Source organism: Necator americanus, chromosome X (genome assembly GCF_031761385.1).
Source record: "Necator americanus strain Aroian chromosome X, whole genome shotgun sequence".
In the NCBI taxonomy this organism is placed as follows: domain Eukaryota; kingdom Metazoa; phylum Nematoda; class Chromadorea; order Rhabditida; family Ancylostomatidae; genus Necator; species Necator americanus.
In genome coordinates, this window is record NC_087376.1 from 445,754 (window position 1) to 458,655 (window position 12,902).

At 39.9% G+C, this 12,902-nt stretch overlaps 1 protein-coding gene across 3 annotated transcripts in view; it reads right to left on the reverse strand.

Annotated features, from left to right (window-relative positions):
- The window catches only part of RB195_021086 (uncharacterized protein), a gene marked incomplete at both ends in the record, with an annotated part of 54,555 nt that overhangs the window by 34,190 nt on the left and 7,463 nt on the right, over positions 1–12,902 (reverse strand). For all 3 annotated transcript variants that reach the window (XM_064207641.1, XM_064207638.1, XM_064207642.1), the window contains 11 exons: positions 777–917; positions 1,086–1,206; positions 2,868–2,993; positions 3,247–3,417; positions 4,085–4,267; positions 4,962–5,123; positions 5,182–5,394; positions 11,053–11,155; positions 11,259–11,337; positions 11,495–11,672; positions 12,372–12,442. In XM_064207641.1, the coding sequence (XP_064063519.1) occupies positions 777–917; positions 1,086–1,206; positions 2,868–2,993; positions 3,247–3,417; positions 4,085–4,267; positions 4,962–5,123; positions 5,182–5,394; positions 11,053–11,155; positions 11,259–11,337; positions 11,495–11,672; positions 12,372–12,442 (1,548 nt within the window). The remainder of the gene's footprint in view (positions 1–776; positions 918–1,085; positions 1,207–2,867; positions 2,994–3,246; positions 3,418–4,084; positions 4,268–4,961; positions 5,124–5,181; positions 5,395–11,052; positions 11,156–11,258; positions 11,338–11,494; positions 11,673–12,371; positions 12,443–12,902) is intronic.

Genomic DNA, 12,902 nt, shown 5'->3' on the forward strand with positions numbered 1-12,902 from the left:
TCATTCTTTGAGTTCCCCAATAGCTAAAACCCATCTTTTAGCATGCACAATCCGCTTTGCTGCAGAACTGAGAAAACCAGATCTCTGGAGAGGACGTAAAAGATAAAACTGTCGAAATCAGCAAAACATGGCTATTTCTTACAACCTGTGAGACCTGGTGTAGTTTAATTCAATACAAGGAATGGGCAGGTTCAAGGACAAGAGAACATGAAACCTGCTACATAATGAAATTTCTACTATTCTTGGCTCTCAGCGCTTAGCGATGAACTAGACGTCCCCATAAATTTCCGTTTTGACTTCAGTTCCGCAAAAGTCGAAAAAAAAAGTTTCTGGGAAGGTATATTATATGCGTACCGTTGTTGTCTCATTTCACAATGAGATGAAGCAAAAAGAATACAATACGATGACATACATACAAGCGAAATATAATCAAGTTTTAGTTTTTTTCGGTAAAAACATTTAAAATTCAATATACTACTAGATTCTAAATTGACTGTAGATTGTAACTATGTCCACTTCACTTTATCGTAGCGTTGAAACTGGAAACACACCGGAGTATTTTAAAGGTGACACTGTTCCGTAACTGTACGCTTAATTACGATATCTAATATAATCAGAAGGCGCACATGTTGTTGAAAGATGATCTTGTATTTAACGGCGGGGAGTTAGGGAGTGTGAGGTGCAATTTCATGGTTTCGTACTTATTAGGTTCAGTGAGTACTAGCAAGAGTATCACGCGCAATTACATTAAAAAAAAAGTTAAAAACACAAATTACCTGTCGGTTGTTCAGGATTCATACATCTTGCAAGCATCACATTTGAACAAAAATTAGACAGAGCTGACTGCGAAACCTGGGCATCTGGACATTTTCCAAATCGTTGGAAGTATGAACTAGCAGCCAAAGAACAGCTTAACACTAGAAATCAAATATTTCCTAAACACGGCTAAAAAAAGACTAGAAATTAAAAAAAAAAACTAAATCAAACTAGAAACGTAAAACAAAAATTTTCCATCTCTGAACTACCATATTACATTGGATTTTGATGGTCGCTTCAAAAAAAGCGATAAATTAAAAATGACAAACCCAGCGCTTTTTTTACTTCTTTGAACGCAACGAAATTCAACAACTTCGCTTGATCTCCCTTCAACTCTGGACGATGGAACATCCCAAAATCCCAGATTTTTGTCTGTATTGCATCATTCGTCTGGAAGTAATGGTTTTTCTAACGCTCGGAATAAAACCAAAGTTCCAATTCGTGCAGATGAGCGGGTATTGATAGTTTTATTTGTTTTGATTCAATCAAGTTAGATATCCTCAGAACTGTTTCACAGAGTTCAAAACTAGTATGGGAGCTACGAAAAAAACAGCGTAATCGGGCATTTCAGATTCTCCACGGCGTGCTACACAACACGAGATCGAAATACTATGCTAGTTCACAAAAAAAAATCCAATGAAATGCACTTTACACCCAATTTTTCCTATCAGGGGGAACGGTAAGGAGGGTCCCGGCGGATTCTCCGCGAATGCCTCCGAGGCATAACGTGCAAAGTGGATATGCCGGCGGATACGCGAGCATACCTCGAAGAGGTCACGCTCCAGTCACGCTATGGCATTTTGTATGGTGTTCTAATAAAGAAAGGGAGTGAGTTTGTCTTTATATCACCTTCAGAAAGTCTAGAAATGTTACCAAATTTGAACTTTTTTTCCTGTAAGTTTCAAGAAGTCAGAGATACAGAAGGTTCCTCTGCCCAAAAATAAATTAGGCTACAAAAAAGCTTGCGAGTTACAGGATAACGATAGTTTTTATCACCGTTACTTTCGAAAGCTGTTTTTCGTTTTAACGAAAATTTTTATGCACGTAATTTGAAGTTATTAGGTCCATCCTTATCTCATTTTTTACGTGAGGATTTCTCTTGCTTCTGGTGCGATTACTAAATTGAGTGAATTATATCTTAGCCGGTGATGCAGCGTATGATTAGCGGTAGGTAAACAGAGTCAGCTATTTAGGTGCTAACGAAAGTGAATCTCTTTAGGACACGCACCATCGCTAATTGTTCTGACGACGCATGACCGGGGTATGCTCGAAATTCCGCCGGGACCCTCTTTACACGTACCCTCCTGTCAGTCCTAAGACTGTAAGCACATGCTCCTGAGGTTACCGATTCCTGAATTTGTCGCGAGTTTTGATATTTGTAGGTTCCAAACTCCACCTAATGGTAAAAGGAGCAGAACATCGGGAATTACCCCAGACACTGCTCTTTTTAGAATTTGAATGAAGCTAGAATTCGTGGTACAAATAAAAAAACACTCGAAACTCTGTACAGCATATCGACGGGTGTTCCCCAAAATGAGCAATTAACTATGAAATATTTAACAAGGATCAAATCAGATGTTTCTTAAAAACAACATCGAAAAAGTCCATTTCAAAGAGGAGCCGGACCCTCTTCAGGTGAAGGGGGTCTAGCTCATGGGATGCAGCTTAAGCGATGAGGATCCCTTCGCCAACCGTCCAAAAGTGAGTGGAATCCCTTCGAAAAGCGCTTAAAACTGAACGGATTCTTTCTTCAACCGTCCAAAGGTGGAAGGGAGCAGAGGACCGGCTCCGACTATCGCATGTATTTTCGCCGTAATTGTCATACATAGCAAAGTGCGCCAGTGATTTCGGATTCTGATATTCAGAGAAACAAGGCGACATGAAAGAGAGTGAAATCGGAAAAATTATCAAGAACCCATCCTCATCTAAGGATATGGTACTTATCTTTTGTGCTATATCGTTGCTACATTTTAGCTGTAACTGTGCGCACAATCAGACCAACTTTTTGTGGGTGAACATAAAAGGGATGTGAAGTTAGCAGACCGACGTACCATTTCCAGAACATTTAGTCGGTCGTCCATAGCTCGCATGAAGGCGATACCATGAGGGTCTCCATTCAGTGTGAAAGTAACTGATGATCCCGGTTTGATGACATTATGTGAAGAGAGAGTAGTTGCCTGAGAGAAACTTCTACAAGTAAAAATACGATTTTCTGAGCTCTAGGAGTCTAACTAGCGCTGAGATATTGGCTTTTTAAGGAATATGGAAACCGACAACTAAAAAAGCCGTTTTTCTCACTGTCCTGTTTCTTACGATGAAGATCTGATTTAAAAAGGGACGATGTGTGATGGTAGGGCACTTCAGCTAAGCGTTATCACAAACTGAGCGAAAATAAGCGTGAAGTGTGGAAGGAAGTAATAAAAGACACACCTGACACCGTTCAATTACAGTGAACTGGATCATGTCAGTAGTTGGTTTGTTGTCCAAGGTGTAAACGAAAAGAATGCACCTTCCTGTCATGGCTGTCGTAATTTCTATTATCAGTATTCCGTCATTCCTAATTTGCCCGGACGCAAGAGTTGAGCGACCGTTACAAAGGACCTGCAAGGCGGATATTTTTGTTTAGCTCTGCCTTTGTTATCTATTCTAATTTCTGCTGCGCAGAGTCAGCTAATTGACATTTCTGTGTCAATTTCTACCGTATTTATCGGACTGAATTGTTCTTCTCTAAAAATGACGAAATTAAAAAAAAACTCCTAAGTTACTGCTCCAGGTTCATATGAAAGCCGTATTCATAAAGGTAAACAAAAAAAAGGTAAATGAATGTGGGAGATAATTCCACCTTCATTGATTGGTGGATAACTGAACTTGAACCTTTCACAAGATTACGAAACCCCTTAATACTTTTTTTTGAAATGAGTCGCCGAGATAAAAATGAGAAACGGATGCGCAAAGCATTATCAGACTCAGGAGTGTTACTAAAATTCTGTATTAGATCATAAGAAGAATCAATAATTTTTCTTGATAGAGGTAGGAGATACGGCAGAGAGAGAAATCGATATAAGATACGATCTTGTAGTGCTGTAGAAACAGTAGGAGCCAGAAATAGAAATGAAAGAGGATGAAAGTCAACAAATTTATAAATACACCAAATGAGCAAGTTCCATCACACTGTCTGCCCACGTATGCAGAAAAAAATATGTGAAGTGATGTACTAGTATACACTGAAGTAAAAGGAGACAACTGAAATAGAAAGTGCCTTACTTACAAAGTAATTTAATGAGCGTGCCATTGCTTTCGGCAAGGTCACTTCCATGGTTTCGCCTACAACGTATTCAGCTCGAGGCGAAGAGACCGCTATCCATGATGGTTCCATCGACGGTACCTCTGATATCTTCGGCAACATCATTGTCTTCGTTCGCGACTTCATCGTCCCTAGATGCCGCGCAGCCTTGAATACAGCAGCTATCATCGCTAGACTTTAAAAATTACGTAGCGCACTCCTTTCCGCAACATTTTTGCGAATTTCACAGTAGACGAGAGAAGTTCTTTTTTGCAATTTCGGAGTTTAACTAAAATAAATTTGATTCGAATAGAAAGCAAGAAGGCATGTGTTCCAAATCATAGAAGTGTCATCGAAATTGCGTAAATCGGTAGATGTTCTCATTCTATGAAAAACAAAAAAGTATTGAAGTGTGGTAGGGGGTGTTATATTTATGTGCACTTTGTAAAAAGGCTCTCTGGGAGATCCTTCAGATACAAAACCTCATCTTTCAGAAAATTCCTTGTCTTTTTCTTGATGCCTTTCTTCTCGTGCCGGTAAAGAGATAAAGTAGTAGCCACCATTTAAAATATTATGGAAAAATTTTCGCATTTACTAACGTTCGCAACCCTGTTAGTACGCGTTAAACTCCTCAATGAAAAGCCAAAGGCATTCTTCGGAGGTAACAAAGGTTGAGAATACAATTAAAAACCACACACTTGTGGCTTTTTTCAATATCTTACTACAATTGACATTTGGTTGGGTAGGGGTTTATTGTAAACTGCTTGCTGCTGATCGCCATCCCACCATAGTGTTCCTGCCCCGCAAATAGCCTAACTAAAAAACACGCCGTCCTCCTTCCCTCAGATTCCACATAACTCACCTGAACCATTATCACATGACATCTGACCCAATCTGTTGGCTTTGGGAAAACAAACACTTCTCCAACATACGTCTCAGCATTCTTTGAGGACTGTGCTACATCTCCTAAGCAATGAAATGTTACGCCTAACATCGCACCATTTGTTGCTCCGTTGGAGTTAGTCTAGAATTCAGAAGATCTGAAAAATACTCTTATTTCATTTCTTACACCCGAAACTTACCGTTATCAGTATATCCTTTGTCCTTTCATTGAAAAGTGCTCTCAGCGGGACAATTTCGAAGCCAGGGGCAAGAGGGTCGAGTATAACTGCTGATTCGCCCCGACTTCCTTTGCCTTTATCACGAATCTCTACAGAAATGATCGTGTCACGACGGTGATCGCCGGAAAAACAAGCGGAAAGGTTCACAGGTTTCTGCCATACACCATCGGTGATCTAAATGACATTATGTGTATTCAGCTTAGCCATACCTGCAAATAGTACCTCCTTCAACAAAAAAAGTATCATGAAGCGTTCATAAGTACTGTTACAAACAAATACAACAAATAGTAGCAAAAAATCCAGGTATTCACGTAGAAGATCTCGACAGATCATCTGTATAAGAAGGTAAAAATTCCACTGTTCTTCAGTCAAGAAGTGAGAAACCCTACTGAATTAAGATACAACTAGATTCTACACGTAACACATTTTTATGTGGTGGTCACATGTCGATCATATGACGAAATTTTCTGTAACCTTATCGTAGTGTGTGTTAGTAGGTAAGCTTCTCATATAAAATATGGACAGAACTCCCCAATTTTCAAATATCCGAGAGCTTCGGTATTTTGTCGAAACTCTTTGGGGAACAACAAAATGATGACGATGCATTTTATACTGATTTTTCAACACCCGGAAGACCGGATAGGCCAAAAATAAGGAAGTGGAGGAGAAAGACAGCAAAATAGGAAGCCACGAAGATGCGTATCAACCAGCATCTCTGATGTGCCTCAACAACTGCACTGCCCAAAAAAGTAATAAAATCAGGTCATATCTCTTATAAGAGGACGAAAAAACTTGCTATGCCTCAAAAAAGAGGAGCCGAAGGGAACAACGATGTAAGGGAGTGTGCCGTTGGCAGTTGTGAATAGAGGATAGCATGAAAACCAGGACGAAATATTATGCACTAATAAATAGTTGAGTGCGTATAGTTAGGTACCGACAGCTTCCACGGCAGTTTATGCTTAAGGGAAATGACTGACAACTACGATCAGCACAGTAGTTAGCAGCATCGGCAGACCACTGCGCTGCGTTCGCTATATGCTTTTCACCTACATTCGAGTAGGAATAGTAGTCTCCTTTTCTCCTATTTTCTCCTATATTCCTATATTCCTATACTCCTATATTCGAGTACAAGATCCAAGGACACTCCCATATGCAGCATTTCTTCTTTCTGGATCGTCCCGACATTTCGTACAATCTTTTGTTTTTCATGTGCACTCCAAAAAACAATGGTATAAAAATCGTACAGTTATCAGAGAATGATGTTTTGGCATACAATGACGTGAAAGACATCATACTACTGATAAAGATAGCGTTCCACGTCAGATCACATAAACATCTTGCTACTATTTAGGCACCCGTTTCCATGCGTGTTTCCACTTTCTGAGAATGGCAACTTACCAACTTGAGGCGACGAAGAAGGAAATAGACACGCGGAGTCATAAAGGTGTAAAGCAAAGCGCCCAGTGGCCACGGCTATGAAACGGCTGCAACCATCTATCTTTTGTGTCATGCACACGAAGTTATTGCTCGCCATTTCGTCGCCGCTGGACCCGTCGCACCCGATTCTATAGGTAACTGGCGCCGGCCCACCAACCCGACGCCGGTGGACCCGTCGCACCTCCTTCTATAGGTATCTGGCACCAGCGCGCCAATCCCACGCCAGTGGACCCGTCGCAACTCATTTTATAGCTATCTGACATTTTATAGCTATCTGATATATATATATATATATATATATATATATATATATATATATGCTGTGACGGACTAGGACCAGTTTTTCTGTCGTTGAGCTGTTGCTCTGATTTTCAATTTTCCTCTGGCTAAATTTAGAACATGTAATCGAAAGTGAAAGGAAGTCTACATTTTTAAATGTATTGAAGAAAAGAGAAACTTCGCAATTTCTTTCTTCTTATGTTGTTTCCATTAATTTTGCTCTCTCTTTCAAAGGAGAAGAAACTGTTAAACTTTGCACCGTTACTATAGTATAATATATAGTACTCTATAATGTAATATATAATATATAATGTGTAATGCGACATGCTTGAAATAGTATTAAATTATGAAGTAATGTATATGTATGTGCATATGTATGCACTCTTTTGTTTGTTTGCTGTAAACTCGGTTATCTTGACTAATACTAAGAGTAATATAATAAATATGAATAGAATCAAATAGTCAATAAAGCGAAAGAAAACTGCATCTAATTCTAATGTAGTGACATAAAAATGCACTGAATATGTGTCAATAATTTTGGGGCTCACTGAAGAAAGAAACTTCTGTTTGTGAGATGAATGAAGAAAAAGAGATGGTTTTGCTTTCAGTGGAACTGCGTTTAAAAGTGAGTTCTTCACTTCCCATTTTATTTGCGTATGAAGTGCAAGCTGTAGAAACCTTTATTCAAAGCAAAGTAAAGGAATATAAAAATACGTAACACTGCAGCGAATGGGCACGTCTAATTCGAACTGATAAAGGGAGATGGTAAGGTGAAGAACTGCTTCGAAACATAAAGTGAACAAAGGATGAGATCAATCTAGTACTTTTGTGCACGGTAAGAACAGATCCCAAACAATGAGTAGGTTAATTGTCCTCCGTGTGTGTAGTAGGCGAGACTATATGCAGCCGCAATATAACTACTAAATGCCACCAATTATTACAGCTATACCGTGAACAAAAAAGACATATCTGTCTGTCACTGGCCAACATTATGGTAAAGGAGAAGAACAAAGTTAATTGAGAAACAAAGGTAGAAAGAGAAGTGCAAACGACACAAGCGCACTTGAGTTGCATAAGTCTGTCTTACAACAACAAACTCTGCCGCGTCTTCCGTAGTCACGATGGTCTCGGCAGCGAAGTCCCCCGGGAGCACTATGCCAGACTGTAGAGCTCATTTGATCAGATTCGTCACAGTCGACGCGGTCGCAACCGTGAGAATAACCATTCTTCTTGACGGGGTCTGGATCGCGATAGATGGCGGACACACAATATCTACTGCTAGAGCAGATGTCCGGGGTTATCTCCAGCTTATGGCCATCTTCCCAAATCTCGTGGTAAAGATGACATCTTAAAGGCAATACAGGAGATGCAAGCAAAAACAGAAGAAATGCGGATCGCGATGCAAACGCGCGCATGGGTGCATGTAGCGACATGTCCCCTCCATCCATGAATAAGATAGTAACACATTAATCAATAAGAGCATCAGCATCAGCATAGGAAACCTCCTAAAGAGAAATCAATCATGAGAGACAATGGTAGATACAGACAGCATTATCGCAATTCATTAACGTAGGCCTAGTAGTGACCTAATATGAAAAAAGAAAAAGGAGATAGAAGAAGACAAAGAGATACATAAGAAAGAAAGCATTGGTTTCTGCTTCTGCTAAGCCCTTAAGCTCATGAGCTTTAAAACAAAACTCTGCTGGGTTCAAATGTCGTTTTCTACGTTATTTTAAGCGGTCAGCCAAACAGAATCGAGAAGTCACGGCATCTAGATTAGTACAACAGCAACACTTTACAACCTGGATGTTCATGTTATTTCAGGTTGATAGCGAAATATCGGGAACGGATGGTAAAGTCACTGGTGTTATACCGAAGAAACGAAAAGAAACGATTCAAAAATAGCACAACTGGAATTGGAAATTCATTTACCATAGGTGATTCAGATGTAGCAGAGGTGACTAGTACAGTACATGATACCAGTATTTTAAACTCTAGAACACAAGCTACGAAATGGGAATGTTATGCAACGTAGTCGATTTAGAATGAGAACGAGAAGTTTCTACCACCATAGCTTTGATTTAATGAATCCCTATAAGGAAATCAAACATGCGCGACCCCGAGTGCAATTGTATTTATGCATGTGTGTCACTGCTGCTATCTCCAGGATAACCAGAAAATGCAAATAATATCCATACCACTAGTAGGAGCGCTGCTTAGTGATTGATACTTCTCAAAAGTCGACTATAACAGGTTTGCAACGTTATGTCATACACACTGAATTAACCACTGCGCTCACCAAACGATCACTCCAAACCTTAAAATCCCATGATTTTTTTTCAAAACTTGATGGGGCTACCTGTGCATCAGCAAATTAGTGTGCATCCCTAAACACATGAGATTACAACTTTTGCGAAGATTTTACTATATAATAACGGGCTGACACGCGTTTGTTTGGTAACGAAATTCCAGACAACAATGAGACGGATCGGACGGTATCAGATAGATGTGCCGGACCACAAAGCAATAAAATGGGGTGTTATGGGTCCAAAGGCGTCAGATTGGTGTAGGTAGAGTGCACAGTGGAATAGAGCCGCGCAATAGCTCCAAGTGGTTTTCTCAAGAAGTATAGTAGGGTGAAAACGACATAAAGCACGGTGTAATTGCGTAGGCGAGTGCGCTTGAAGCGGCGCGGTGGAAGTAGCAGTTGGAATCGAGGTGGGACTATCTTGAACCGCAGCAATGAACGACGGAACCATGGGCCCTCACTAGATCCTAACCGCTACGCTTCACCGCACCGCTTCGAGTGCAAGCGCTTACGCAACTCCACCGTGCTTCATGTCGTTTTCACCCTACTATAAATCAGAAGTTCTGAAGCGATTCATGTTCGCGACAACTACATGACTTGTGCTTCACTTCTACGTACTCCAGCATGTCCATTCTCACACAAGTTCTCTCCATCACATTCGTCAGACGTCTCCTTCAGAAAATGGAGAAACGCATACAAACAGCTGCTTCAATAGTTGCTAATAGTTTGCGTGATTTACTCACTGTATTTTTACACATCCTTCTGTACTAATTCTTGAGATAAGAGGGAAAAAACTCATACTTCGAATGTTTCTAATTTTGCCGGTATCAAAGGAATATAAGTGTAAGTAAAATCAAGTTTGAATACACTCCAAATGTAGTGCTGTTACGTTTAGGAAGAAAATCATCATTTCATTCCATCATCATTTTATCATCGCCCAAATTTCTTTTGAAAAAAAGACGAAAAAAGCGCCGTTACAAAAAATACAAATCTATTTTTACAAAAGATGTCTTTGCTTTCAATTTCTATAGATCAGTGAAGGAAGGCGAAAGGAACATTGCAAGAAGCCTGATCTCTAGCGTTAGCCGGACGTTAAGAGTGGTAATGCATAAAGTGCACGGCGTTGATCAATCATTCATTGCACGCGCTTGACTTTAATTCAGAATCGTCGAGATTTGTGGACAAGAACGAGGAATCAAGTCAGTGCTTCTAACCATCGAGGCAAATTTATCACCAAGTTACCCCGAAGGGATGGAAGACTTAGTTAAGATTGAGAAAAAGATCCCTCCATTGAACGGGAAACTTTCCACCCTTTCTCTCCATTACAAACAGCGTTCAACTTTTCTTGGCGAAATGAACGTTGGATGCAACCTCCGTTCGAAGAAGTGGAGAAAACTAAACGCTTCTAGACAATGATGGTTCCCGAACTCGTCTCGTATAACAAGCGGCAGCCGCTTGCTACACCAAACTGCGGACAGAGCAATAACTGTTGCTAATTACAACACGTATCCTCCAACCGTCTCTACTTTCATTTCGCAGATGCGGCGATGAGATGAGCAGAATATGCTACAGAAATAGCGGAATGATCTCCTGGTGCTGCTAAGTGTTCCACAACGTAGTTATTGCTAATAACAGACCCGCCGAAGATGCACTGCGATAGACGCTGCGGAGTAACCAAGATACACATCCTTAGTACAGCAATCAACTCATATGCCTGTTGTATCCAGAAGACGTTCGGGTTCAAATTCTAGCACAGGAAGTTTTTCGAAGTCTAATTAAAACTACCATTATAATGTGAATCAACATACTTGGGATTGTAGCAACCGCATTGACTTAGACAAATCATATTCAGACTTCTGGGTGCTGCAGTAAAGTGTCAAGGATCCAGACACAGAAACGCCGTAGTAGTACCTTAATCGGGTCAATCTCCTCAAAATTATTCAACAGAGGAATACACTTTGACGAGGAAATGTCACAGTTATCTGACACTATTTGCGAGTTTTAAAACAGCCACCTTGCTTCTACTCCTATCTCAGTAGAATCGATAGGCTGTCCTTCAGAAATGGAAATAATAATCTTGAATGGCGGTAGCACTGTAATAAAAAAAAAAACTTCTCAAAATCAAGTTAATACTCGAACAACTCAAAAGATCAAATAATGTCACACACACTGAAACATGTCCTAGAAGTAAAAAAAAAAGAAGAATCAATAGGTAATGAGCGATGATAGACAGCACACACAACAACTTACCATAATCTTTTACTTGGAATATAACATCGTAGGTGGTATCCTTATCGTTAATTCCCTGAGGTCTAGCAAGAACACGCCAATCTCCATAGAAAAGATGTTTGGGCAGCTCGAACGTCAACCCGATGTAGTCTTGGGACGTTCTGTTACATTTTTTCACAAGTTCGAAACCATCTGGATTCTGAAGACAACGAAAAACAAAGTCAACATTATCAAAATTAGGTTCCATCGGATATACAATACCCAATTGACAGTGGACAAACAGCACGAAGATCACGAATTTCTGGCTGGACTGCAAATAGTCCTGCCTGCAGCTATAGAGCTGCTTCAGGAATTGCGCATATTAATTTCAAAAGACCCAAGAAAGGAAAGTGTTAGATTTTTCATTTAGGTAACGAAATGGTTACCATTTCGTTACCCAAATGAAAAAAAATTTAACACTTTACTTTCGTTACCTAAGAAAAAGCGGACCATATTTGTTACTGATGCTCTGTCGTCGACATGTAACCTAACCTTTAAACTACCAGAACGCTGATGGGAACAAAATTTGAAAGATATAGAATAAAGAAGAGTTTACGCTTCATTTGACTGATGCAACCCTGATAAAATTTTTAGATTAGATCTGCAGGTTGATTCTCTTTCTAAGAGCACAACCTTACGAGAACTCTGATGCACATTGCGTCAATAGCATGAACATGCGTGGTAAACCCCTTTTTTCATCCTTTTTTTGTCAGAAGTGGTAGTATTTGCCAGTTCTGATTTCCAAACCATTTTTTATTCTAAACCAGACCATTTTTTGAATGAGCACCAAATTCCAACAAAAAAACAGACGAATAAAAATGAAAAATCTGCTAAACGTAGAACTTATCACTGTACTCACCACAAGAATAAATTCAATCATACCATCATACACAACGCCTTCATAAGTTAACGGCAGAGCGCGGACCCGTACTGAAAACAAAGATATCAACTTATTTTTCGGTACTTTTCGCCTAAAAAGTATTTCGTTTTCTCGCTTTAGTTTTCACATGAGAGGTCACCTACGGAGTATCTTTTGCTATAGAAGAAGTAGAGGACAAAACCAAAATTGGAGAAACTCGTATTCCAGCTGAGTTTTTATCTGGTCAGTCACTCAGTGTTAGTTCTTAGGAGCAGTGCATTTCCTCCAAGTGCGCTTTGTCAAAAACGATTAAAGTGAATACTGTGGTTCACATCAAACGCCAATAACTTTCGCGATTTCCACCATGCACCTTCCACATGTGATTCCGTCGAACTTAATCCTACGGAGTATCCTTCGTTAAGGAAAATAACCCAGATAGCGTTGTTTCTTTTCACTACGGGAGCAGCTCACCAGTGCATGACTTCCAGCATGTCCGGCGTCAAGAAGACAAGGAATCACTCTGAATTCGGA